Source organism: Pochonia chlamydosporia (genome assembly GCF_001653235.2).
Source record: "Pochonia chlamydosporia 170 chromosome Unknown PCv3seq00015, whole genome shotgun sequence".
NCBI classification, from domain to species: Eukaryota; Fungi; Ascomycota; class Sordariomycetes; order Hypocreales; family Clavicipitaceae; genus Pochonia; species Pochonia chlamydosporia.
Genome location: NW_019154050.1, coordinates 243,317 through 270,354, shown reverse-complemented (window position 1 = coordinate 270,354; position 27,038 = coordinate 243,317). Strand labels below are relative to the sequence as shown.

The 27,038-nt window shown below is 49.3% G+C and overlaps 6 protein-coding genes across 6 annotated transcripts; 3 read left to right on the top strand and 3 right to left on the bottom strand.

The window, feature by feature from the left end:
• Positions 1-554: 554 nt before the first annotated feature.
• Positions 555-1,079, bottom strand: VFPPC_18510 (sucraseferredoxin-like protein; the record flags this gene model as incomplete). The annotated part of the gene is made up of 2 exons (XM_018290014.2): positions 555-907; positions 1,040-1,079. The coding sequence occupies 2 exons, from the start codon at positions 1,077-1,079 to the stop codon at positions 555-557; spliced, it is 393 nt and encodes a 130-aa protein (XP_018135783.2).
• Positions 1,080-1,978: 899 nt separating this feature from the next.
• VFPPC_18511 (hypothetical protein) lies at positions 1,979-2,513 on the top strand (the record flags this gene model as incomplete). The annotated part of the gene is made up of 2 exons (XM_022430108.1): positions 1,979-2,012; positions 2,086-2,513. 2 exons carry the CDS (start codon positions 1,979-1,981, stop codon positions 2,511-2,513), a joined length of 462 nt encoding a protein of 153 aa, XP_022284977.1.
• A 1,991-nt stretch (positions 2,514-4,504) lies between these two features.
• Positions 4,505-5,191, top strand: VFPPC_12116 (copia-like retrotransposable element; the record flags this gene model as incomplete). Its single annotated transcript, XM_018290102.1, has 1 exon — positions 4,505-5,191. One exon carries the CDS (start codon positions 4,505-4,507, stop codon positions 5,189-5,191), a length of 687 nt encoding a protein of 228 aa, XP_018136007.1.
• A 4,902-nt stretch (positions 5,192-10,093) lies between these two features.
• Positions 10,094-12,286, bottom strand: VFPPC_18512 (hypothetical protein; the record flags this gene model as incomplete). The annotated part of the gene is made up of 1 exon (XM_022430109.1): positions 10,094-12,286. One exon carries the CDS (start codon positions 12,284-12,286, stop codon positions 10,094-10,096), a length of 2,193 nt encoding a protein of 730 aa, XP_022284976.1.
• A 6,724-nt stretch (positions 12,287-19,010) lies between these two features.
• VFPPC_12121 (hypothetical protein) lies at positions 19,011-20,585 on the top strand (the record flags this gene model as incomplete). Its single annotated transcript, XM_022428810.1, has 4 exons — positions 19,011-19,245; positions 19,305-19,565; positions 19,639-20,140; positions 20,210-20,585. 4 exons carry the CDS (start codon positions 19,011-19,013, stop codon positions 20,583-20,585), a joined length of 1,374 nt encoding a protein of 457 aa, XP_022283898.1.
• Positions 20,586-22,629: 2,044 nt separating this feature from the next.
• Positions 22,630-25,567, bottom strand: VFPPC_18513 (PIF1-like helicase domain-containing protein; the record flags this gene model as incomplete). Its single annotated transcript, XM_022430110.1, has 2 exons — positions 22,630-24,415; positions 24,477-25,567. 2 exons carry the CDS (start codon positions 25,565-25,567, stop codon positions 22,630-22,632), a joined length of 2,877 nt encoding a protein of 958 aa, XP_022284975.1.
• Positions 25,568-27,038: the final 1,471 nt, after the last annotated feature.

Sequence of the window (27,038 nt, the reverse complement as noted above, 5' to 3'; positions counted from 1 at the left end):
TGTAACGGTACGAGTGCACGAACAAGGTCGAGTGCGACTTGGATGAAGCGATTATTCACAAGGAGAAAAAGAGAACCCGTAAAGGAACTCTGGCTGAAGCTATTTACACAATGCTCACAAAGTGAGACATTCATTAAACGGGCAGGTCACATGATTCCCTCACAAGCGCTGTCTTGGTGTCTATAATGACATCTTCTCTCCCATTTCTGCAACGGTCCTATTCCCCGTATCAAGTTACGAGCTAGATATCTTTGGACAGTGGATTTTTTGGTCCTTCTTTTCTACATAACTAGATGGAATCTTCCTTCCTTTTATAGCTGTCTTGCAATTTAGTGAAAAGGAGCTGCCGAGATTTTCCTTCTAGTTACATCCGATAGTCCCTCAACATAATTGCTTTTTGTAGTCAATATATTGAAGTTTCTTGTGTTGTAAATCCTGCTATTTAGTTGCATTTTTATCCGAAGATTCCGTGTTGTATTATTCTGTAATGACTGAAAATGGTATTATTAGATGTCCGTTGACACCCCGAGTCGTTGTGAAACTTGGTCGGCGTTTCATCCAGTCATGGTTCGCTCATGACCAGCTGTTAATCCCTCCATTCTGTCAAAACCACCTCGTAGTTGGCTCTCCGGCTTGATCTGCTTGCCCTTGAGTACGGTATACTTGATCAGGTTCTCACAATCTTCCGGCCGTACTCTCGCTAGCCAGATACCTTGCGCAGCACGGACATCTGACTTGGCGTGATCATTGGTGCTGTTGGACGTACCATTCTTCTCAGTCTCCCCATTCGTCTCTGCCATCTCATCGATTTCGTCTTGTCCAAAGACATTCGGTCTTCGGTAGATCATGACATTGGCAGAGTACTTGTTCTCGCCGACATGATTGATGAAGTAGATGCCAACGCCACCTGGTCTCTCGTAGCTCAGGCGTCTCGCTCAAATATATGCCACAATACAAGCAGCCCTATTATTCGTAGCGGAGCTCGTTTCGATAATGTTCGACTCGTAATGTCTAATTCATTGCAAAACCAGGCACCAACCTCCTATGGGTGCATCAACGCTCAATAGGACGCCTTCCATAAGGAAATAAGCCACATGCCACAACCTTGACTCAGCGCCACAAGCAGATCGAGTCGATTCTTCCGCTAGAGAACCCTGCCAAGATCAACTTTCTCACTCGAATCAAGTGTGGGATAAAGCTGTTTACTTGGGCAGCTCTGGGGTTGAATTATTGAATAATAACGGTGAAGTGCCGATACACAGCGTAGGCACTGTGTACCAGGGGCAAAAGATTAAACTAAAACTGTTCCGTGAAGGCCAAGATTCGAGTCAAGAGCTGGCTGTGGGTGAGGCGGAGCTGTATAAAGTAGAGTGGAACGAGTCAGATCCAGCAAAAACGAATAATCAACGGCCGGCCAAATGTCAAGATATCCTGGTTGTCAAGCCCTACAGCTTGAGACACGCTTGAAGATCAACATTAAATGGCGCTGTTTCAATTTTCCCAGAGATGAAGGTTTCGGCGGGGTCGCGCTGTTCGCGCTACAAAGAACTCGGGAAGGCCAAGGAGTGTCTACTTCACTTGTTTTAGCTCTCTCGTTTTAGACTTTCCGGCTTCCTTAAACCACGCGAAACGACTCAGCCATCCAAGCAAGGCGAGGCCCTTCATGATACCAAACTTGTAACGGTCCTAATCATCCAAAACACTCAGACAGAAAACGAAATACCCGCAGAGAATTCCCGCTGGGTCAGGTTTACCACGCAGACCCGATATCAAGAGCAGCCATTGACCGCCATGGAATACAAATACCCTAAGCATCCCACCCATTCTCTCTCAATTCAGCATCATCAGTACATTATCTATCTTAACAACTTCTTCTCTTAAGCTCTGAACATCAATCAAGTATAGCTGGTCTATACTCTCAATCCAAAACAATAACAACAAGCAATTCTACTGTCAACAACCCTTAACATCCTTCACAATGGTTCGCATCAACAACTTGGCTCTTTTTGCTCGTATGATTTTGAGATGACCCTGCTTTTTTTTCCCCGCATAATTTAATCGCCTGCTGACATGCCCGTGAACTAGTAAGCGCGTCCGCATTGGCGGCGTCAATTCATCATGACCGCCGTGGAGTCAACATCCTCGCCGGGCCCGACGTTCTCAGCCGAGCCGAGGCTTTGGTGGAACTGGACAGGCGCCAGAATGAGGCACCAGATAGCCCCGCTGTCCAGAAGCTCAAAGACAAGCGAAAGGCCATCTCACCCGAGCTTGACCAGGCCAGGCAAGATATGAAGGCCGCCGAGAAAGCCGCCGACGACGCCATTCCCCAGGACCTTAAGCAGAAGGAGGAGGATGCCTTCGCGAAGTTCAAGACCATCCGCCAGGGTCTCCCAGAGGATAAGAAAAAGCAGCTTAAGGAGAATGGAAAGGCCTTAGCGGCAGCCAGGAAGGCGGCCACTGCCCCGTCTGGCCCAGTCGTTAGCCCTACCCCTTCTGCTCCCCTTAAGTTCTAAATCGGGCTTTAAAACTCCACACGCCAGGGACAAACATGTCCACCAGGGACGGATATTCGCCCTTCGCATGCCCTCTATTACCAACAAATTATGTGCTACCTACCGCGACTCATACAAGATAGTTACAAAAATTTGAAAGTAATAAACATATTAATCGGGGACGTATTGACATGTTTTACTGTGACTGTCTAAATAGTTTGGTTGATGAGTGTTACGGTGCCACGGCAGTTCCTGACGCCCTTCGGATAATGAAAGAAAGAAAAGTATCCATTACAGCGCCTCTCATTCGAACCCTGCTTTCTTAATTGCAACAATTGCTATGTTTGTACAACCACGATAATGTTCCGACGTCAGCTGACTCGTCTTTCAACCACTGAAACTAGCAATCTTTAGATCGGGCTGCAGCATCTCCAATTTTAGGAAGAGGGAATGTTGAACCGTTTGCATTATGATCCCAGGCGGATGGCGCGGTGGAGTATATGGGGATCCTATGGATTGTGAGAAGTTTTGAGAGTGGCCATTGGATGCGCCTTAAGGGATTTTCGGGTGATGCGCCGGATCTGGTGATCGAGGGTTTTCAGTGGGGTATCTCCCTGTGCGCTGTCATGGAGCTCAACTGTATCATCCTCACAGCATTTAGGACAAGGAAAGGCTTTTATTTTTGGAGCTTTGTTGTTGCTACAAATGACATCGCACCATATTCCATTGGAAATCTGCTACTGCACATTGTACAATCCGAGCCACAAGCTCTGTGCATCGCTCTCATAGCCATTGGTTCGGTCTCAATGGTTACCGGGCAATCTGTTGTTTTTATATTCCCGTCTCCATCTGGTTGTTAGCAGCCAGCGATGTTTAAGGATCGTCCTGGCTATGATTATTATCAACGCAGTTATACTGCGCGTTCCCACTGTCGCGCTCCTCTATGCATAGTACATCAGTCTCGATTCGAATTCAATTAGCGGCTTTAATATCCAAGAGAGGGTTCAAATTACAGGGTTTGCTGTCCTAGAACTTACTATCTCCGGAATCTATATCTGAAAGTCCCTCGCCGTCTTCTCATTCCAACGTTACCTGCGCGATAACGCTGCCCGGAAGGTGCGGAACCATCTAATTCCGGTTAATGTCATAGTCATCCCGTTTGACATTGCCATTGTTTTGCTTGCAAGCTTTTGTTTCTTTGACACTGAGGTTGCCTTCAGGCCCTTCGTCTACAGCGTGAAGCTTAAGATGGAGTTTTCCATTCTTAATCGACTTGTGGAACTGACCTGCGGTGGGATGCGCAGCCTGGTGAAGCACCACTTCAGCTTCGCCTACAATGACGCGAATCCACCCCATGCACGTACTCTACGTGACTCTTAAGGACGAGCATGGCTTCACAGGGGTATAATGGACTTCAAACTGTGCGACGTGGCATGGGCAGAGTGTGTATATTCAGTGTGGTAAATAATACAAACAATAACGTAAGTGCATAGTGAGCTGGACAGCATAACTTAGTGAGCTGGACACTCCTGTCACGTTATGAGACTCATTGTTAACTAAGCTTCTTCTCAAAATTTTTGTTCTTGTTGTTCGAGCTGCAGACTCTGTCTGCAGCTCTCCTTTTAATATCAAAACACTTCCTTTCGTCCGAATCTGTTTTTCGGCTACGCTTAGTCATGATAACCGACGTTATGACAGCTAAGCAACAGACCTGCTTATTTGGATACGATATATCGATATCAACTCTGCTATCTGGATATATCTGTTGACTTGGTGTGGGTCACGTCCCGAGACATTTTTAGGCAGCTGAGTCGCTGCGTAGTGGCACGGCCCGTGCCACTGGGTATATAGATGTATGAGAGCTGTCAGCCAGACTTTAATAGAAGTAAGTTCAATCACAACAGGTTATGAGCCCGGTCGCCTTTATTGTGCTTCCGGTGCACGATTGAACTCGGAGTACAAGAACAGTTTTTCGTCAAGAATCGACGGTTGGCACCAAAAGACCCGGCACTATGGGCAAGAAAGACTACAAAGGAACTATCCTTGATGGGAGAGACTCCTTTGACAGCTGGAAGATGGATATTGAAGATAGCTTGTTGAGCGACGATCTTATGAGTTACGTCACCAGTGAGGCAACGCCGGAATCGTCAGGCTTTTCAACTCCAGGAGAGAAGAGCACAGCAGACATCAAAAATATCTCTCTCGCGCGAATGAAGATACGACAGAGCATCGACCAGATCCACAAGAACTCAGTTAATCACCTCATCGATCCGCGAGCGATTTACCAGTCCCTCATAAACCGATACGCTGCATCAAACAAAGCGCGCCTTCGACAGCTCATCCGCATGATGTACGATGTTAGTACGCAGACTAATAGAACTGTGCAGGAGAAGGTCGACGACCTGAAGCGTCTCCGAGCTCAGATCAATAACCAAGACAAAGATATCGTTATCCATGAGCAGCTGTTGATTTGCTTCCTGCAAATGAGCATGGACGATGCCTTCGACACGACAATCGAGATTCTGAATGCCTCAACGGAGACCCTGACAATGGAAAAAGTGCAGAGCGCTCTGGAAAGCAAGGAGTTGGAACTCATTGATGTAACAATGGCATTGATAGCAATCACGTGTCCATCTGGAGTGGGTCGATCCCGGTCTTCCAGTCGTGCTACGGCTTTCCAACGAAAGAAGCCGCCATAGCTCCACCGCCTAATATGGAGTCACCGGGCGGGTCATGCGGGGGGGAGAAGGGCTACCTCTGCCCAGGGAGCAAATACGGTGACTGCTGTAGCAAGGATGGCCGCTGCGGCACCACCCCTTGGAATGCGGAGGTGGCTGTCAATCCGACTATGGTTACTGTCCTAGTCCTACTTGCTACTCGAGCAAAACGATTTATGGCACATCAAGTTCGGCAATTTATTATGCCACAAGAGCCTTCGACGATTGGCTCGAGACAAACGACAGGAAGCAATCGACCAGGTTCGACTGCTTCTATTGGGGCGACTTGAAGTACGACTACGCGATTAAGAGCACGGACGGCAGTATAGTAAACTTAACCAAGGAGGACAAGAATGGCGTCAATGCCGCCTTCACGAAGTTGATCAATGATTGTCCCGCGGGTGGTTGGATCAAATATGCCAAATTGGGATTCAGGTTTGTGCATTCCCGTTCTGAACGTCTTAGACCATGACCATGCTAATTCGGGGATGTAGCACCCGCCCCAGCAAGGCAGGAAAGTGCTCGGACCGTTGGTCCCCGTTCTGACCCGACTAAGAAAATACGGGGACTATTGGTGGAAGGAGTTCAACTGAAATGCGTGGAGGGTTGTCGCTCCCGTTTATACGAGTACTTGTGGCGCATCCCACGCCCACTGCATGTATTGTATCAGCACATGCCTGCAATCCGCATCTTTCAGCACTCCCACTTAAGGGAACGAGATTATTCTACCCTCTTATTAATTTCTTCCATCCCTCTTTATCGAATGTCAACTACTATTTTCTACAGGAACGGGCCCCGTTCCAGCTTTTAAACCAATCAAACTCTGTGACATCCACCCCCGGATTTTTTGCCATGAAATGGGGCCCGTTCCGTAATCATGACGAAGTAGACACGAAAATCTTCAGAACGCGCCCCGTTCCGCGTCTGTGCAACCCTTGTAAACCAACGGGAAATGAAGCTCATTTCGCTCTGCTGTTCGGCATGAGGACTACATAAATCTTAAGGGGCGGGATCAATCCAACCGTGATTTATTTGTAATTAGTAGCATCTTGTAAAAGAGTCTTTTTGTTCTTTATCGGAAGGATGCATCAATTTACGTCATGAATTGCGCTCCGTTTGACGGTCCAGTGTGTCCAACAACCAAGTAAACCAAAATATGGCTTCCTTACTCGACTTGGTTGACTGAAGCCTTTGCTTTACTTGGTTGGTCACAAAAAGTCCTTACTTGGTTGACATTACTTGACGACTAGTCCCAAATAGGCAATTCTACGGTAAAATACAAGTGCGAAGCAGATGTTTTTGGCACTCAATCGCTGCAACAGTATCCGATTGGAGACGATTCCGTTCATCAGTGATTACTTTCTTTGTCTGTGAGAATACCCGCTCACACTCGGCGCTCATTGCTGGACAACTGAACAAATCAAATGCCATTTTAGAGAGGATTGGGTAGTCGGCCGCGTGAGCAACCCACCACTCTAACGGATCCTCAACCTCCACATCAGCCCTGTTAGCCCGGGCCATGAACTCATCAAGCTCAGACGTGAGCTTAATGCGCTTAGTTCCTAGTGAGCCTGACGCCACAGTGGCAGCAAGTCGCTGACGACGCTTACGGGCCTGCTGGAGAGGGTCCAACGCTACGTCATTGTCGGCAGTCACCTCTTCCTGAGGTTGCGCTCCTGCCATGTATCTCTCTGCAGCTGCTTCCTCGTATTGGGCGTACACTTCGCGTACCACTCTCTTTGCTTCAATGATCCACTTCTTGTTGTGACTCCATTCCAGCTCGAAGTATGCAAATTTGTTTGCAGGATGTAGGGCAACCGCACAGCGATACGCCGGCGTAGCATCTGTCAGGCCAAAATACTCTTCAAGCTTGATGCGAGCAGCGTCGATGGCATAAGAATAGTATGTTGATACTACTTGTGGATGATTATCTGCAAATTGTCCTGCCTCTTGAAGCTCCTTGAAGAGGACATCTAGCGACTCAATCGTTTCGTGGAGGGAGCCATGTGATCCTTCAAGGCCTGCTTTATTCGCTCGGCCTTCCATGCGCTTTGTTAAGTCTTTGAACGGTTTCAAAATGTCGAGGAAGTGTTTCAAATCAATCCAATCCTGCGGAGTAAGCATATCCTGCGAGACATCATATTCCTTGCCTGTATGGTTATAGTTCAGGAAGAAAAGATCGATGGCGTGGCGAAGTTTGAGGGCTCTTTCAATCATCACATACGCAGAGTTCCAGCGGATACCACCATCAACTAGCACTCTAGTATAGAGGGTTTCGATGCTGCCTTCTTCGTACGCTGTCAACACATACTGTTTTAACAGCTCTCGTCGCTGATCACTCCTGTTAATCCACACACAGAAGTTGTGGAGCTTGCCAACAAAGCTCTGCTTTCTTCATATCTCAAAACGCTCTTCATCAGATGCGCCACGCAGCTGCCGTTCTAGCTTGCTCACATCTTGTCCAAAGAGGAGGGCCTTGACGATGATATTCAGCATGTGACCAACGCATCGAAGGCGACTCTGCGGCTTGATTGCCGGGTATTTCTTTGCCAGGTCCTGAATGCATGTGTCATTACTGCTAGCGTTGTCCATCATGAAGAAACCTAGGACAGTAGAGATGCCGTAAAAGCCGATGACTGCCGACAGTGCCCTCGCAATGTTTTCGCCGGAGTGAGGCCCTTTCAGAGGTGGAAGGTCCAGAAGTGCTGTTTGCAGTTTATAATTTTCATCCAAGAAGTGCGCAACAATTGCTAAATAGTTTGTTCCTTCTTCGGATGTCCAGGCATCCATGGATATGTGGATTTTGCTTGTGGCAGCTTGTAGCTTTTCCTTTAGCCAAACACGCCTCCCCGTATCGCCTACCCATTTCTCTTTGATCCAGCTACCGAGTGTGGATGGGCTCTTCGGTAGAATCTTGCCAATGTCTCCCATATAGTTTGCAAAGATCTCATGAGTGCGTTGATGTGTTGCCTGACGGAATGTCAGGTCGAGGTCGATCACCCAGTCGGTGAAGTGGTCCTTGAATTGCAAGTCGTTGAATACTAATCGTCTTCCTCCAAGATATGATGTGAGTTTAGTAGCACCCTTCGCCAAGTTGAAGGGATTTGACACTGCTGTCGGATACCCGAACTCTTCCAACTTATGCTGATTCTTCAGATGGTATATGATGCTAGTAGTGCTTTCACTGGAAAACAGCGCAGTGTGGTGGTGGCCGCGCACATGGCAATATTTGCACAGCCAGTATTTATTATCCCCATCAGTTGTCAGCTGAGCACCATGTTTGTAGATACCTGATGGTTGGACCTTAGAATTGAGGGTGCGTTTATGAGGCTGGCGGTATCGAATTGATGGCAATGGCTTCCCGCCATAGCGAATGCTGTCCCACTTAATAGGGAAAGCACATTGAGAGCTCTTTGGTAGCCGTCTTTCGTCGCAAATGGATGGTGTAACTGCTTCGTCATCAAGTGTCTTGGTCGGGGTTGACACGGAGCTGGCCGTGCTGGACGGAGGAGCGAGTGATTCGGAGGGAGTTGTAGGTGGAGTGGACCTTTCGACCATTCCATACGGCCGAAAGAATGGAGGCGTTGACATGCCTTCAAGCCTGGCGCAATTCTTCGTATGCAAGGTAAAAATGCTGAGGAATTGGGCAAGAAATTTGAGAGCACCCAAGAGGCCCTGGGACCTCGCAGCCAATCAGAGCGTGTAGACACTTCCAATCAATGCGCTATGCCCTATTTGGCAATTTTGTCAAGTAAGTCAAGTAAAGCCGAGTAAGGGAAGCATGCTGGTTTGCTTGGTTGACGGGAAGTCCCTGCTTTGCTTGGTTGACAAGTATCGAGCAATCACAACCAACCAAGTCAAGTTACTTGGTTGTTGGACACACTGCAAATATCCTTGTACCCGCGCGAAGACGCTAGGCGGCAGTTTCGAATTTGGGCCGGTTGTATTGGGCCGGAGGGCATCGGCGATCCAATGTATGTCGTACGTTTGCTTATCAAGCCGTGCTTGGAAGATCGCGTCAGTATCGTCCCACGGAACATCGGGAAACTGATCAGCCTCTCTCATCTTAGCCCATTTGCGTTTGACTTGCAGCCAGCGATTTACGACGTATGCGATTCCCGCTCCATCAGCTTCGGAAGCGTGTTGAAATTCGTTCACGGGCTTTAGCACAGCAACCGCAGTCTCGAGTTTTAGCCAGAAGCTGTTGTCTTTGATGATTCGAACGGCTGCAGGCAGCAGAATGGGGCAGTCTCGAGATCGCTGCTCCTCCCGAACATCTTTTCGGATAGACCAGTCTCTGGCAGGGTCTCGAGAGCGAAGGAGTGAGAAAAAAGAGTTGTACTGAGAACACCAGCGTGTAATTACACTACTCAGAAGGAACGAATTAGTAGAGCGATGCAGTCGAAAGACAGCTGGCGAGTTACCTTCTGATCAGCGCGCGAGTTACTCCGTTCCGCCTCGTGCGCTGGCACACAGTGAAGTAAATAGTGCAAAATACCGTATACGATATTTTTTTAACCTCACACTGCACTGTATTGTTTAGGAATTTGCTGCACTGCACGGTATACGGTATTGCACTGTATTTGAGCAATATCGTATTGTAATATCATATCGCACGGCGTGCAAAGAGCCGCATGGCCCAGGCATGAGGCTAACCCAATTGAGTAAGGTTGAGGTTCTACAATGTCTCACCAACCGTGAATGACGAAGCTATTCGCAGCCAACGTGTAATAGTTTGCTCTTTTCAAGAGATGGGAGCGCTTGAGAAACGGTTCTTTCAACCTCAATTGTGTTAGATCAGAGGCGCAGATTGGCGACACGGCTGAACTACTCAACGTCACTCCCATTTTCTACATACTCATTAGTGCTCATATTGTCAGGATACTATGTCGCCCGTTGCTCACCCTCTTCCATTATTGCTGAATCCAAAACAAGTCCAATGTCGTCAACCCAAGCCACTTCGTGAGTCTTCGACCAGGATTTTATGCACTCAATTGCCTCAATTATGTCAATACCTAGCCTATTTCTGCGATCCTGAAGGGTGATTTTAGTGTCAGAGAAGAGGCGCTCTGGCTCGGCAGACATCGCTGGAATTGACAAAAGATCAAGCGCCATTTTGGACAGGTTTGGATAGAGTGTTTGTTGTGTGTCTTCAAGCCACCACTTTCGTACGTCTTTTACCTTGACCCTTGGACCTGATATATAATTCTGATACTCGTCAAATTGGGTAGGAAGACCGAGATCTTCTTGGTCATCTTCCCATGCAAGGAACGAATTACTCACCAGCGGCTTGTCAACCAGGGACTGAGCTCCCGACTCAGCCATTTTGGCGACTGGTGCGTAACGAGACTTCCAGAGACCTTCTACGGCGGTCTTACTACTTTCAATCCACTCAGGATGGTCCTCCCAGGCGACATCAAAGTAGTGCCACTTCCTATGAGGACTGAGGACAATGGCTGCAACATATGCAGATGAACGTTCTGTAAGAGTGTAATACGCGTCGAGTTTCGCCCACCCTGCCTCAACGCATGGCGCCATAAATGCGTCATTTCCGTATTCGATTCGTGCAGCCTCAAATTTACTAAGCAGGAAGTCCATTATCGGCAACGTTCGGTCAATCGTATGCGCGTGACCTTCTGTAGCCTTGGTTGCATCAGCGAATGATTTGAGGAAATTGCAAACTTTTCTCAGCTCAACCCAGTCTTGCTCTGAAAGGGAGTCAAGCTTCAGGTCCTTCTCCTTGGAACAAAAGTAATCAATTTGATCTGCAAGTTCGATAGCTCTCGCGGTCATATAGTACTTGGAGTTCCACCTTGTATCGTTGTCGCGAAGAAGTCCCTTCTTGTCGCTGATCTCTTTAAACCTCTGTATACGTTGGGGACTACACCGGATAAAAACAACGATGTTGTGGAGCTTGCCAAGAGGACCAGCCTTCCTCCATTTCAATATATCAGATTCTGAAGGTTTGACATATTCGCTCGTGGTCTCCTTCTTGATCTTATTTTTCGTAGGTGCTTCCACTGGTGCCGCTTTTGGAAACATAAATGCGTGTGCTGCCAGATTGATAGTATGACCATTGCAACGAAGGCGGTGATGTTTCGCGTCATATAAGATATCATGCCTCTCGTTTAACAAGTTCTGTAGAGTATTCATCAATGTATCATTTGAATCTGCATTGTCCGAAACAAAATACCCAACCTGGGTGACAATTCCGTAGTCCTCGACAACATCCATCACAATCTGAGCCTGGTTCTCCCCTGAATGCCTACCATGCACCTCTCGTAGAGCAACGCAATAGGAAACCAACTCGCCGTTGCTGTCAATAAAGTGTGCAACAACGCCAAGGATGCCAAGCTTATTTGGAGAGGACCACAAATCGACGGTGAAGTGTATTCTCGAGACGGCTGATTGAAGAACTTGCCGCATACGCCGCTTTTGCGTCTCGAACGTTCGCATTACCCACTCGCGAATCGTCTGATGTGACGTAGGTAAGATTGAGAGCACGCCAGGATTGAGGAACTTGAGTACGGCTCGAAAAGTTTCTCTTGTTGCCATACGAAGTGCGACCCCGCAGTCCGCAATCCACTTTACATACAGTTGCTCAAATTTATCAGCGTTGAGATCTGTCGGTTCGTCATCGTGTCGACGGCGTTTAAGGGGGTTCGCGCTTTGAGACATCCGTGAGAAAGCCTCCTCAAGATGGTTCCTTGTTTTAGCCGCCCTTTCTTCGTTGGGCGTCAATATACCAAGAGTATTGTGCGATTTAAGGTGCTTGTAGATATGAGCTGTGCCTCCATTTTCGAGATATTCGGCAGGCTTCCCTTTGCAGTATTTGCAACGCCAGATAATCTGACCTTCCGTATTACGGACGATCTCGTTTTTTCCGAAAGGCGTATGGTCCCATATCTTCGATGTACGCTTCTTCTTCTTAAATTGAGAAGGCGACAGCGGCGAAGTATACGTTTCTCCGATGTCAGAATCTCCGTTGTCGCTGGCAGCTGATGAATCAGCCACTAGGGATGTTTGAGATGATATGGCCGCGAAGGAAGCCGCAATACCTGAGTGTTGAGAAGTCATTATGTATTAGATTAAGAATTGTCGACGAAGGAAGTGAAATTTCAGGGGCTGACACGCTTTATTGCAGAGAAGTCCTTCAATTGGGATCTTCATTCATTACGCCTGATGCGTACAGCAAGGGCCTCGTATTACTCGTGTTGCACCGTATTTGCACTGCATGAATATCATATTAAACGATATTCAAACGACCTCGCACTGCACCGCACGGTTTTCTATTTTTCTTGCACTGCACGGTATTTTTATATCGTGCAGGCAATACGATATTGAATACGATATCGTCTTATTTACGGCCACACTATTTACATCACTGCTGGCACATTCTCAACCTCTGCAACTGTAACTTAGACCGGGAGAACAACGTGAGGAGGGTGTTGACGCTAGTACCAAGATCCTCAAAGAATGGAAGAAGAAGGATGTCTTTAATTAATAGCTGAAGGCCGTGAGAATCACATAGAGAGAAGTTGATATGTGAGAGCTCCGGGAATCTCCCTAGCAAATCATGTACAGAGCGCATCGTATTTTCCGTATCCGTACAGATAGAATTGATTCGACAGAGATCACCGCCGCTCAGTTGCTGCATTTCTCTCCATATCAACTTAACCCAATTTTCCGCTGTGTGCTGTTCGTCTCCCGTATCAAACGTTTTCCAGTAGAAAGCCGGGCCATCTGGTATTTGTACCGAGGTGTTGACGATTCTATGGCCGGAGACATTATCGGAAGCGTCAAATACTATATTGAACCACTCTGAGCCAGAAATGCGTTTGAAAACCTCGTCACGGAGTTCCTGATAGAAGTCGGGGAGAATTCTCGTGATAGCAGCGCGGCTAGGAAGCTTCCAGCCAGGTTTGATGCGAGTGAAGAAATGATGCCAACGGCGGCTCTCGAAGAGGCTGAAGGGGCGGCCGCCAGCAATTATAGCAGCGGCGGCATCGTAGGCGAAGCCACGACAGAGGCTTCAGTCCGAGGGGAGTATATAAATATCTAGCTAGGCAGCTGCTACAAGTACCTAAAAGCTAAAGGACAAATAAAGTGAGATAAGAAGTGAAGAGCCTAAGAGCAAATTATAGCTGATCTTGCTTATTATGTCTTGGGTTAGATGGCTAGGACGGAAAGGCAAGGTCGCAAGAGCGCAAGCCGAGCTACCCTCAGGATCAGCCGGATACAACCGTCTCCCTTATGTCTGTTTCAATGAATCTTCCCGATAAGCCGTCATAGGAACATTACGCAGCGCATTAGCAGCTTACTTGCACCAAGCCGTATTCCCGAACGTTCGTACGCCTTCATAGTAGGCGACTGCGCTCAACTTACACTCCGCCCTCTTCTTCGGATGAAAAAGCCAGCTGAATTTGTCTTCACACCAGCGCTCCATGTCCTCCTTGAAGTTCTCGTCAATACGCTTCTTATAGTCCTGAGAGCAGCGTTTTTGCGCCTTAGCGTTCCGGTACCCGAAGTCATGTCTTCTGCAGCTTGGTTTGAAGTCATAGATCGCAGGAATCTTATCTGGTGAGTAGCTGCAACCATCGGATGACCAGTCGAGGCAAGGGGGGTTTTTGTCGCCCCGGGCCTTGGTGAAAGTCGCCATACCGGCATTAAAGAGTAGTCTGTCGACTTCGGAAGGAGTGCATCTGTCTTGCTCCTGCCGCGCGAAGCTGCGAGAGGAAGGAGACTCATTGGCGGGAGAAGCGCCTGAGACCGCGGCAAGTGTAATCAGGACCCAGGGGGTGAGCTTCATTTTGCTCGATGATGGGTCTTCTGATGAACGGGAGAAAAATGATTGTGGTAGGGATTCTTCTAAAAAAAAAAAAAACGGCGGGATGATCGACGAGCGCTCGCACTGGCTCTCTTGATGATGATGAGAGAAGCCCACGTCAACGAGGGAATGGGCCCCCTTTATATATCCGTTCCAGGTCTGCGAGGCCATCAAGGCTGGAGATGCCAGCCCCGCCCGGATTCGCTGCCTCCATTCTCACACGATGACTGAGACCTTCCTCCGGGGTTTGGTCTGGATGATCGTGTTCGCGTATTGTGATCGCCTCTGAAGCCTCTTCAACTTCTTCTGCCGGGAGCGCTTGATCGCTCGCACGTGAAAGGCATTGCTCATTTTCGTACCTGAAGCTAGGCCGCCAGCCTCATCATAACCCGATAGATCATTGATGGCTGCGGTGCCGGTACCCCGTTGGGTAAAGCGGCATGAGCACCTCACGCCGGGCACAACACCCTCCGCACATTGGCTAGGGTCCTATGGAAGATGAGGACATACGTCCGAGGCGCAGGGCAGTTCATATTTCCTGTCGGCTGCAATATTCTTGACGCCATGCGGTTGAATGACTTAGTCCTCTGATTGCTTGCACGGCTTGCGTAAGCGAGCACCTTTAGGAGGTTAGTTCCTCGACGTTTCCTGGAATTCAAGTTCTGGCCAAAAGGCAAAGTCTTGCCAGAGAACAGGGGTGACACCGGCACCTATGCGGCAAGTACTGAGATTCATATGTGTACCATTCACTGCGGGCCACACTCTTAGGCTTGTCTTTTGATTGACGATAACCGGGAACAGTGGAATAAATGCCAACATATAGCCGGCTTTCTTTATAGCAACTTGAATAGCGGCGTTGAAAGAAGCGTTCTGTGTGACATGCTATATTACAATTTGAGGAGCCAGTGCCACGTGAAGGTGGAGTATTCTTTGCGAGACCTATTGTTACATCTGCAGAAATGAGATGATCTCGGCAAGGGGCACAGAAAGATGCAAAGCAGAACATCCCGCAGGATGAATTGAACGACCGTGCGGGGTATGTTGGCTAACCGAGCCAAGGCAACCTGTTTACGCCATGGTCTGATGGGCAGAACGCGACTCAATTCACTCCCACAACTAGTTGAGAAAAATGCTGTGGGTTTATCTAGTTCTAATGTCTTGTCTGGCTCAGTCAGAGATCTCATGCACTAGAGAGTCTCAATCATTCGTACGTACTTCGTAGCTATTGAGTGCAGCTACCAACATGCTGGATTCGTCCACAGCACGCAATTTCGTCGTAATTGAAACCGCAAAAGGCTTCTTCATGATGTGGCTGGTAACTTAGAACAAATGACACCCTACGGACCACAGAGTTCTGATGGCCCGTTCAGGCATTTCCCTATCGGCTGATACGGCCGAAAGTATGTGGGTTGCATCGCTTAAGGCTTGCAACATGGACGCGGTGATAATGACCGAATTGAGCAGAACGCCTTCCGTCTAAGCGCTCGAATAATACAGGCGTCAGCGTCATGAAAGAGTGTGTCGATCGACATCCCGCTTACCACTTCTAGACCAATATATTGTGCGCCACAGCGGAGCCTTGATCTTCATCAACAACGCAGGTACGACAACCTGATGCATCCTTTGGGCCAATGATCCCATGACATCAATGGCGCAGATCGTTTGGATTGTGAATAGTCCTGCCTGAATACAGTCCGCCTTTCTTTGCAACCAAGTTCTCTCGAAAGCAAGTGCAATCTTCCATGTCGCCAAGGTCCAAGTAGTCCTAATTCAATCTACTCCGAATCCACCAGTAGACGTCGGATCCCTTGCTGCCGACCACGGATGCGACCATGAAACGACGCTTTCTGCTAGACACCAAGCTAGGCACCAAGTCAACGAGGAAGCGCAGATCAGCCAAGGTGCTTTCCCGTCTTGGCCGCCGGCAGGGTCGGCGTTACTGTCAGCTTCGTTATCGACAAAGTTCTCGTGCATATTGTTGTTACCACGGGGCGTGTACCGACACAGAGCCGTGGTGATACGAGAAAGCTCTCTCAATTGTAAAAGGCTGGAGCGCGGAGATCCATTGTATAAAGAATACTGTACCGTTAAGTCTCTGGTGTCTTGTGGAGTCAGGTCACGGGCTAAATTATCATGCACGACAACCTATACTACAGAATCCCATTGATGATGGCAACGTGCAGATTCGGTGGAAATTTTACCCTCGCCACCTACAGAACCGGTTTAACAGTAGTGATGTGACCTAATAGTACACGTACGTACGTACGTCTTGTATTTTGGCTATAGTACCGTACGTACAGCTCGATAGTACGTACAAGTACCTGCTTACAAATATTTGTGTCCTGTTTGGGCAATACTGAGCTCGACGCCCTTGTTGCTGCTTAGCATCCAATGACACACACGCAGAGAGGTGCGCTTTCAACCTCTCAACAGAGGTCGCTGCAAAATCTCTCTAGCACTGACGGCATCTGTACCGCTTGCTTTTCTTGGGGTTAGCGCGGCTAACGTTGGTAAACTGTTGCCAAACGAAGGTGTCGTTGACTTTGGTAGGCGCTATCGTTTTAGCGATAGCTTCAATTGGGAGACAATGGAGTAGAGTTGTGCAGCCCCGTACGTTGTGAACCCACGAATTACCTTATTAGGAATATTGTGGACTCTCTTGAACGTACAAAATACGTGTACGTTCAACACTTCAAAGTACATACGTATGTACAATGCCATAGTACGGAAAGTACAACATCACTATTTAACACACCGTTCGTGATATCCGACCCCAGATTAGCATGCGCCACAGCTGCATGAAGACGTCACCGGGAACCAAGCAGCTTCCGCTCGCTCAAGCACGGTTAATTCTGCCAGCAGGGGTTGCAGTTGGATGCACGGTTCTCCATCTGAAAACTGCTACAGTCCCATTGGGGAAGTGCCCAATGTCCATTATTGGCCATAGTTGGGAATAATTGTTGGACACACACATCTTACACTAGAATCCTCCAGGTCAGTATCCCGACATTCATGGCCCCCACAATCAGCTCGCTTACTACGGGACCTGGTAAGTCGTTCGGACGAAGGCGAGAAGTCTGGCAAGTATATAAACGTCACGTGTAACGGTCCTAGCGGAGTATATTGAGTGATCTTCATGTTGAATCTTCCTTAGTCTGTTTAGAAGAGCTTCGGGTCCAGAGATTCAGAAGGGAGATAGATATGTGTCAGATTCTCAACCACCACAAGATCGTAGATATCAGAAACTTGAAAGTCTGGCCAACCATCTGAATTATCAGGTGGTTGGGGTACCTATTCCAGTGAAGATAAAAGAACTTAATCCCGCTGGCTAAATGAAGAGGGAGAGAAAAATATTAATCAACTCGATTACCTTTTAAGATAGAACTCTCCGTGATTTGTGCCACCGTATTTCTGACAATATGCCACGTACTATCTCATTGGTATATCGGGCTACTAGGCGACGGGCATAGTTGCTATAAGAGGAATGGAGAGTGTCGGCATTCTCCGGATGTTCGCGAAGTTGTGTTGGCTGTAGACAAAAGGGTCAAGAGGCATGCACCAGGGTTATCCTCACACTCCGCACTACTCGTCCCTGTTGTTCGGATAGATGGTCCCATCTTCCTTAGCTGCCGTTCAAGCATTTCCCTATTTGCTGATATGGCCGAAACACGTGGTTGCATCGCTTAGAGTGGAGCACCTTCCGTCCAAGCGGTCCGTGCCAGGAGTGTCTGTCGATCGTCATCCTCAGTTGCCGCTTCTAGAACATATTGTGCGCCACAACGGACCCTTAACCTTTTGAATATGATTTCCCCCAACCCCGCCCCGCCGCCCCAAAAAAAAAATATGACAAACATAACGCATCTTAATTAGTGATATTACCTTTTGCTTTACATCCCCTCGGCTATTAATCCCAGAGCATTTGTAACGGGTCTGGCCCGAGTTTAGTTCAACAAGCGGGTGCCTTCATATTGTCTATCTAGAACTAAGGGAAAAGGAAAGATCGAGAGCTCGAGGCGAGCCTCGAGCTCGTGGTCAAGTAGTAGTCGTTGGAACTAAGCGAGATGAATTAAATACAGCCCAGCCAGAGCCGGGTTACAGATACCGGGCGTGGCCCGTGACAGCATTAATAGAAATAAATGGCAATTAAGTACAGCTATTGCGGTTTCTCTTTACGATGAACTTTGCGTGTTGTGGACAATGCAGCATGCCCATCACATCATTGCGTAAACAGGTTGCCCTGGCTCGGTTAGCCAACATGGCCCGCACGGTCGTTCAATTTAATCTGTCCTGCGGGATGTCTGTCTCCCCTGCTCTGTGGCAGGTTTTTACTGTACCTTTTGGCTAGAAGTTGAGCTCCGGGAACGTCAAGGAACCAACATCCTAAAGGTGCTCACTCACGCAAGCCGTACAAGCAATATGAGGACTAAACCATTCAAGCGCACGGTATCAAGGATACTGCAGCCAAATGAAAATATGCACTCCCCTGCACTTCGGACGTATGTCCCCATTTTCCCTAGTTTTATACGGACGAGGTGCCCAGCAAGATACCAAGACTGCAGCCATCGGTAATCAGTCGGAGTGTAACAAGGCTAGCGCCGTAGCTTCAGGTACCCAAACGAGTAATGGCTTTCGAGGATGAGCAACTAAAGGCCCCTTGGCCGAGGACGTTGACAAAGCTTCAAGAGATGCTCGTGATATGCGGCCCGGTATGTAGACCAGCACTGATGGCTCAGCGCTCGTATGAGAATGGAGCCAGCGAAGCTGGATGGGGTTGTCATTAATTTTCATGACTTTGCAGTCCTAGAGTAGATATATAAAGAGGTACCTTTCCCTCGTGGAAGTTATCTTTCCTCATCATCAGGAAAGCCAGTGCGGAGGTTCTTGCAAACCCACACAATCATCCCGTAGTTCTCTTGAAACAATCACGTCCTACAATCAGCTTATCCCGGTGGCCAGAAGACCTATCGTCCGAAGATGCGGTTCACAGAATCACTTATGGCGGTCGTCCTCGCTGGAGGAGCTGTTGCTGCTCCGTCTTTGCATATCATGCCTCGAGCTGACGAGAAGATTGAGCCCGTAAACATAGACCCGAAGCGGTTCGACGGAATGCCAAGTGTTACCTTAGAACCCTATAAGACTCCCGCCCTCGCTAAGAGAAGAGAGGACAAGTTTGAGTTGAAGGATGATATCACTCTTTGGTGGAAGAAAGGTGCGCAGAACATAGTCAATAGAAGCCACAGATTACTACAGTATTGCTGACATCAACAGACGGTTTTTCCGCCATGCTTAGCGGTAAGTACGACGGTGCGCACGAGAAGGTTATCAACATGGACATCTTCGGCGACGAGTTAGAGGCAGTCGACTGCACTCCGCCAGAAGTCTTCCTTGACTTCAAGGCCAGGGAGGCCTTTGAAGCTGCTCAACAGAAGTGGGGCTGGGTTGATGAGAAAAAAGAGCACCACTTTGTCCTGGTCATGAACCATCCCAAGTGCGGGCCCGAGAATCAGCGCAAGGCCTACAACGTCACTAGTATCCGCTATGACGCTGTAAACTTCAAGGCTATCATGAAGGCAGATGATGTCCAATTCCGCTGTCCACACAGGCAAAATCCGCATCGAGAATAAACAGGTGTCGAACCTGCAGCGCCGCATAGCCGCTCTAGAATCCCGACAGAGAGTAGGAACTGGCGTATCTCTCAACTTAGACAAATCAATGAACCTGTTCCATGACGCAACAACGAGCCTTGACTGCCACGTCACTAGCACCGGCCACCTGGGCGCGGCCATTGAGGTCGATTGGAGGTGGTGGGGGAAGCCGTACACGGCCTTTTTGGAGTTCTTTGTCGACGATGTCGGACTGCAAATGGACGTCACGTTAAGCGGCGAGGCGGGCTTCAAGCATGGCGACCACCTCGAATTGTTAAGGACTCTTTTCGGCGTTGAGATTCCCCATATCGCGCAATTTGGAGTCGGCCCCGCGATCGGCGTCGGCTACGACGTCAGCCTCACGGCCGCTGGAAAAGTCAAATGGGGCGCTTTGGCCCGGAATTCCGGCCAGGCTTACAATAAGATCTGCTTATGGGGGTGCGACCATAAATCGAATGGGTAAGTCAACAGTCGCGTCTCTCCTTAAACAGCATCAATATGCATACTAGGGCTAACACTGCCGTGCAGCTGGGACATAAAGACTGAAATGATTAGCCCCACCGTGAAGGGCTCCGTCGACGCCACAGCCGATGTGTACGGATACCTTGCCATCCACGCGATAGCGTCCGTGCTCGGGTGGGGCTACGAGGTAGGCGTGGCGGTTCAGGCCCCTGAGCTAAAAGGCGACCTTGACGTCAAGATCGGCGCGAACGCCTGCGACAATCCGAACTACCAAATCGGCCTACACGAGAAACTGGATGTCAGTCTAGATGTGTATGGGTACGCGGGCACAAGTCCCATTAATCCACAGCACAAGTGGGACATTTGGAACCCGCACGCCACCATAAGCGACAAGTGCTGGGGCTGGACTTCACCAGAAGTGGCCTCCCTCGGGCTGAGCTAGAGGGTGGCTCGGCTTGCGCCCTCGCCTTCCATCCCGGCCTGCCGGGCCTGGACCAACCGCAAGTGAGATTGTCACTATTCATTTCTTAAGCTCTCGAGCTCTCGTTTTTCTTGTTCTGTTTCTCCTTCTCCTTCTCCCTTAGCTTTTAGATACTCGTCGTAGTGGCCTAGGCAGTTGTCAATATACTCGCTTGGACCGTTACACATAGCACCTCAGGCCCCACACTTTCTCTTACACTGGTTGGTTCCGCCTCGTCGCTTTGTGTTCCTTGACAGGCCTGGTTGAAGGCCAATTCCCCAAGTGTTCAGCGTCCTATCCTCAGCGGCTGAAGCACGGTCTGCCAATATTGAGGCTTTTTATTGTTAGTATGGTTTCATGTAGGTTCCCCGTGCAATGGGCGCTGGTCCCGTACGAGTCTCCCCGTTGCCATCGCAAATTTGATCACTGCTTTCACGGCTTCCATGTCCGGGTTCCACTTGTCATTGTCAGACGGTGCTTTCCCTCCCAAGAAATATGAGAGATTCCCCATCTTTTCGCGTGAGCATTTGAGTAAGATCTCCCGTTGCACTGTCCACTTTCTGCATCGAAATAGGAAGTGTTCCATTGTTTCATGTGCTTGGCCACATTCACATAAGCCGAATTCCACCGCCCCAAATCTATGGAGAAAGCAATTAAGGCTCGCCATGCCGGTACGTAGTTGCACTAGAATATCCGATTCTCTCCTTTCCAGTTGGTCTTATAATTTTCGTGTGTGCTTACCCGGAAGTGCACAGTGTGGTAAATAATATGACAATAAAACAATATACCGCAATACATACCATATGATATGAATTTTCTGATATTGTGACAATACAATACAAGGCGATTCATATTGGCAATATATTGTTTATATTGATTGGTGAAACGTAGGATAAAATTCACTTTCGCTGACATTTACATCGACGAAAACACGTAATAGACGTACAATGTAACGATCGGCTTATTGACAAGGTCAAATAAGGCAATCAACAGTTGTTCTGTTGCTTAGGGTAGGTAACTTAGGTTGTAAGTGAATAAGACCTTCACAGGCTATTGAACAGCAAGCTTGGATCGTCAGGAGTTTATCCCAATCAATTGTGAATTGAATGCTTAGATTGATCACTGAAGATCTGGACTAGCTAGATATCTCGATAATGACTGTCCTATATATATTGTTTCCATCTCTTCATTGATCAGTTCTGCTTTCCTTGCTCAGTCGTGCTCAGTCTGATCATCCTGAGCACTGGTGATCCAACTGAGCACCTTGCAGTTCCCGTGTCTTGTCACGTGACCTCCTTTACCCATGGCGGCCATCTCATGCAGCCAGGCCTCAGGTCTCGTTCCAAGACCAATCATTCTGCCTTGCCCGCTCTTGCTCTCGTTGGTTCGTAACATACAATCAACAATTGTATCGGGTAGGACCGCTGGTCTGCACTCGCCTGACGCGACGCGAATAACGCCACCAAATGGAGGCGGCGCCAGAAACCCCCGAGTGTTGAGCATGTACCTAGCTAGCCAGCTCTTTGAAAGCTTTCAGTTCTACTTTTCTTCAATGCGATCAATTTGTTGTTTCCAAGAGCCTTTTTGGCGAAAATAAGCCTACGAGTACAGACAAATCCAACTCTAGCAGAATAGAACATGTTGCATGGGCCAAGCAGCCAATCACGGGGCAATGCCTTGAGGAACGAAGAGACGAAAGGTCTTATGCCCCGCCCCAGGACCATAACCTGCCTTCTCATTGGTCGTTGATTAAGCGTCCCTTGTCATCATTTGTTTGGTCAGTCACTGTTGGTCAGTCACTGTCACGTCTCACTGGTTCCCTCCCTTCTGGGGGGGGGTTTTTTTATGGGTTTTTATCTCGTTTACGGGCGTTTATCTCGTTTGATCACTGACCGTCACCGGACCCTCCGCTCTCCGCCTTCACCTACACACGACCCTCATTGCGCGGTCTGTTGCTTTCGCGCCACTCGCGTCTTTTCGCCGCTTCACGGTGCAGTCTGCTAAGGTTTTTGTTCTACGCTCCTCCTCATCCGATCAGGTCGTGAGCCTCCTGCATGGTCTTCTTGCTCAGCGCTTCCAGCCTCTCCTCCGCGGCAGTCATGTCCTCGGGCACCGTGTTGCCAACCAGGTCTCTCTCCCGCACCTTTGACACAAGCATGATACCATCTAATGACGGGCAACGCGATAGCTGCACGTATAGGCTGTATGGATCGCACTGTGACGCAACCATCTGACCGTTCACATTCGTCGTCCTCGTCCCGCGCAGCTCTAGTGCCACTCGCTCTAGCGTTTTTGCCTGTACCTTGTAGTCTGTGCACGCAAAGGCCGCTGCACACGGCAAGCCCTTTCGGGCCACGTCTCTCACTTGCCATGGCCGATTTCTCTGGGCTCGTATGCTGACGCTCATCGGCGTCAGAAGGATTGTGCCCGGCGGCATCCCGACAAAGTGGAACTCTTGGGTTGTCTTCGCCGCTAGCAGAATCCCCGCCGGCGGCCCGAAGTGGAGCATCGTATCGGCCGAGATCCGGTGGCCCGGGTACGCCTTGTCGAGGATGACGTCCAAGGCGGTGTAGCTGGCTCCATTAACCAGCTTCAGGCCCTGGTGCGTGTTGTGGTTGACGACGATGGGCATCCCGGGCACGAACATGAAGATCGCCGGCACCGGTATCGCGCTGTTGTCTCCGTGGTTGAGCATCAAGATGGCTTCTTCCTCGCTCGCCTGGCCGTCTTTCCACCTGTGTTCGGATATGAAAATTCGCATCGTCTCACGATGTTGTCTCTGGAACGACAGAGTGGCCTCCATGTTCAAGTTCCACCGATTCCTGTTCAGCGGTGTCACGACGGTAATGCCCGTTTCCCACGGAATCGGCCTATCCTCCCGGTAGCACCTAGAGTTAAGGAGGTCTAAATCTGTGCGGTTCTGCACACCCCGTCGGATCCGTTTCAGCAATTGTTGCAGCTCTGGGTCCCCAGCAGCGCGCACTTGTTCGTCCAGCATAACGACCGTCGTGAACCTCCTCCACAACGCGTGGGCCCTATCATGCTGGTGTCTTTGTTCTGGGCCGAACGAAGTGTCCTCATCCCATGTCACGGCCGTGCTTGGAAGGAGGATCGATCTCTCCTGCACAGGCCGGAACTGGCGGAAATCCCCGCAGAACAGAACGATGGGAATCCCGCCAAAATCCCGCTGGCAGCCGCGGAGCCTGCAGAGCCGCTCATTCACCGCATACAGCGTCCGCGCTCCTAGCATGCTGACCTCGTCAATGATGAGTAGATACTTCTCTTGCCAGTCCATTCGGGACTGGCCGTTGATAAATCGCTCTGCCGAATTCGATAAATTGGCCCCGTCGATATCTCTGGATACGCCAACGCGCGATACGCGGTCCTTTAAAAAGCCACAGGCTGAGTGGATTGTGATGCCGTTGATCTGCGCTGCTGCTGTCCCTGACGTCGCCGTTACGAGCACACGATTCGAGATGCCCGCACTCGCAAATAGCTCGACCAGTGCCTCGATGACTCGTGATTTCCCGGTACCGCCCTCCCCGCCGATGAACTCGCAGAGCTGACCAGCGGCAGCCCCGTGACCTCGTATCGAATCAAGCCGTCGGCATATCAGAAGAAAGGCGACTGATTGCCTTCTATTCAAGGTGAACAGCTCTACCAGCCTCCTTCCTGCCTGGAGGAAGGATGTTGACGGCCCCAACCGGACCTTCGCCTGGGGGCTGCTATCAAGACTCCTGCCCTTGGGGTGGGCAGCTGTCACGCGGATATCTTGCTCCCCAAATCCGTTCAGCACGTCCTCAATGGCTGCGCTACGATTAGTAGTGGCCCTATCTCGGTTATTCTTCGAACGCGTCTGTATCCTTCCCGAACAGTAGTGCCTTCGCAGACAGATTGACTATATGGCCGAAGCAGCGGCCTCGCCTTCGAGCGCCATTGAAGCCGAGCTTTTTGCCAATAGCCTCAAGTGCTGTGTCGTTGTTCTCGGCATTGTCAAGGGTAAAATACCCAATATTCTCCTCGATGCCAAAAGCCTCGATGGTATAAAGGACTTCTGTTGCAATGTTGTTCCCCGAATGTCTGCGGACTTCGGGGACCCCCAGAGCGACCTTGTGGGGCTTGCTATTCTCGTCCCTGAAGAAGCACACGATACCGTATAACGAGTGTCGATTCCGCGCCCTCCATCCGTCAAAGCTGACGTGTATTAAGCCGGGGCTCTTTCGCAGGGCTTCAATGACGCGCGCCTTGTGCTTTTTAAATTCGGAGTTGATGAGCGCGCGAACTGTGGTATCAGAGATGTTGGCGTTCGTGATCTTGACTGCAGGGTTAAGGTATTCGAAGATATCCCGGAGTCTCTCATGTTCAACAACACTAAAGGGCTGATTCGTGTCGACTATCCACTCGATCAGGAGACGTTGAAAGTGATTTCGATTAAATCCGCGTATCATAGAGTTGGCAATCGCCTGTTCTCGAGGTCTTAAAGGGTCGAGCTTCCATATATCCACAATCGATCTTGGCCTCTTGCTCCCTGGCTTCTCCTCGGCTTTCTTTTGCAAGCCGGACTTTGTCTTGTTATCTGGTGCAGATATTCCGTGATCCTTGTATAAGTGATTCAGCGCATTCTGAAGGCCAATAGCAACGAAATTCTTAGGTCTGGGGTCGTTCTTCTGAATACACGGCTTGCAGACCCATCTGCGCTCGTCGTCATGTTGTATGTCGTATCCATATTCCCAAGCCCATGAGTAGTTGTCTTTGCTTCTTTCTGACCATACCCAACCCGGAAAATGTCCCCAAAGACGCGTATCGTACTTATCAGGAGTGGGCAATGTCGTCGGCGGCGGGGAGAACGGCGTCAATGAGCTCTCGGCAGAAGAAGCAGGCGTGGGAGGCACTGGGAGTTCGAAGTCAATTGGGACATCATCGATAGAAATTGGGGACGATTCTAGGAATTCCGAAGCGCTCATGGTCATAGTAAACATAAAGACATAATGTGAAAGTGTCACGGACTAACTCGTTGCCGTGCACCTGGGTTGATGGCAATGCTGATAACGCCACCAAATGAGGGTCTCACAACCAGCCCCTGAGCATTGACTGCCCAGTTAACCACCATAGTAGAGAGTCCACCCCTCGAGAACGTCTGCTCTCTCTTTTTTGTTAGCTGAATGAGCCGCGTGTCCCCTAACGGAACTTACTGGGGCCGACCGGCGACCCCTTACAGAAAAGAAGCGATGATACTTGTTGTAGATGGCCAGAAATAGGTGTTATGTGATGATCAAGCAGGTGCTAGCTAGCAGGAAGATATTTCAATAAACTAGGCATCAGCCATCGTTCCGCTACACGGCATTCAAAACATGGCAATACGGTTCCAAGATGGGTAAAAAGATGCCGAAGTCAATCAACCAAGGATCAACAGACGCACGACGCAGTAGCGGAGGCTCTACCTTAAGGCACTTTGGTTAGAATACAAATTACGGATGTAGAATAGGGGGAGGAAGCTGACTTGTCGTCTCGCCCGCAGCCGAACCTACCCTGAAGCTAAGTTCGAGATCAAATGTGCAGCCCTTTAACCATCAACAGTTACACTGAAATCAACTAAATCCACGTACACGAGAGGCCCAAATTTAGTTTAATTGATTAGTCAGGATTGTCCTGATTTAGTTGATTTAGTTGAGTGTAATACACTAGGTTGATCAACCAGTGTAAGTCGTGTAGTTGATTGGGTCTCTGCTCTCCTCTGCCACGAGCGTAAACTCCTTGTTGTGGCAGGAGTTTATTTGATTACTCCGCAACCAGCACAATAAACTGCGGCTTGTGCGACGTACGGTCTGTTCACACCGGTCCAACACAGGGTCCATAGCGCTAATAATGCAGGCTATTTTTTGCTCATCGATGGAAGGGCTAAAGATGTCTGGATCTCCATCCCGAGTTCCCTGTCCGATGACGAAGTCTGCATCTAGAGAGCGGCGGTTAGGTAATCGCGTAAGCGCACGCAAAACGTCCCACCGGCTGTCGCGAAAGGTCGACTGCCACTGCGTCCGTTCCAGCCACAGGGTTGTAGATGAGAAAGATTGCTCCCCGAGGCCTTTGCTGCTGTTTCTTGGTTGGTTTGCTATTTGATGGTACCTCTCCTCTCGTTCCATAACAGCCTTCACATGGGCGTAAGCTTCAGGTGTTAGAGACGATGGCTTGTCTGGCAAGCCTGAAAGGTCAATAATTGACGACCGCGTAATACCAGGCTGTTTTTTCGAGTCTATCGCTTTAAGACCTCGACCCACTTCAAACCATCGGCTCCCTGCCCTGGAAGGGAAGAATCGCTGGCAACGAATGCCTTCTGTCCACGGCAAGTCCGCCGTTGTCTTCGATCCACTTGCGGGTCGGCCCGCACTCCTAGGACAGTACCAGCTGTGTGGATCTTCCGAAATCAAATTTCTACAC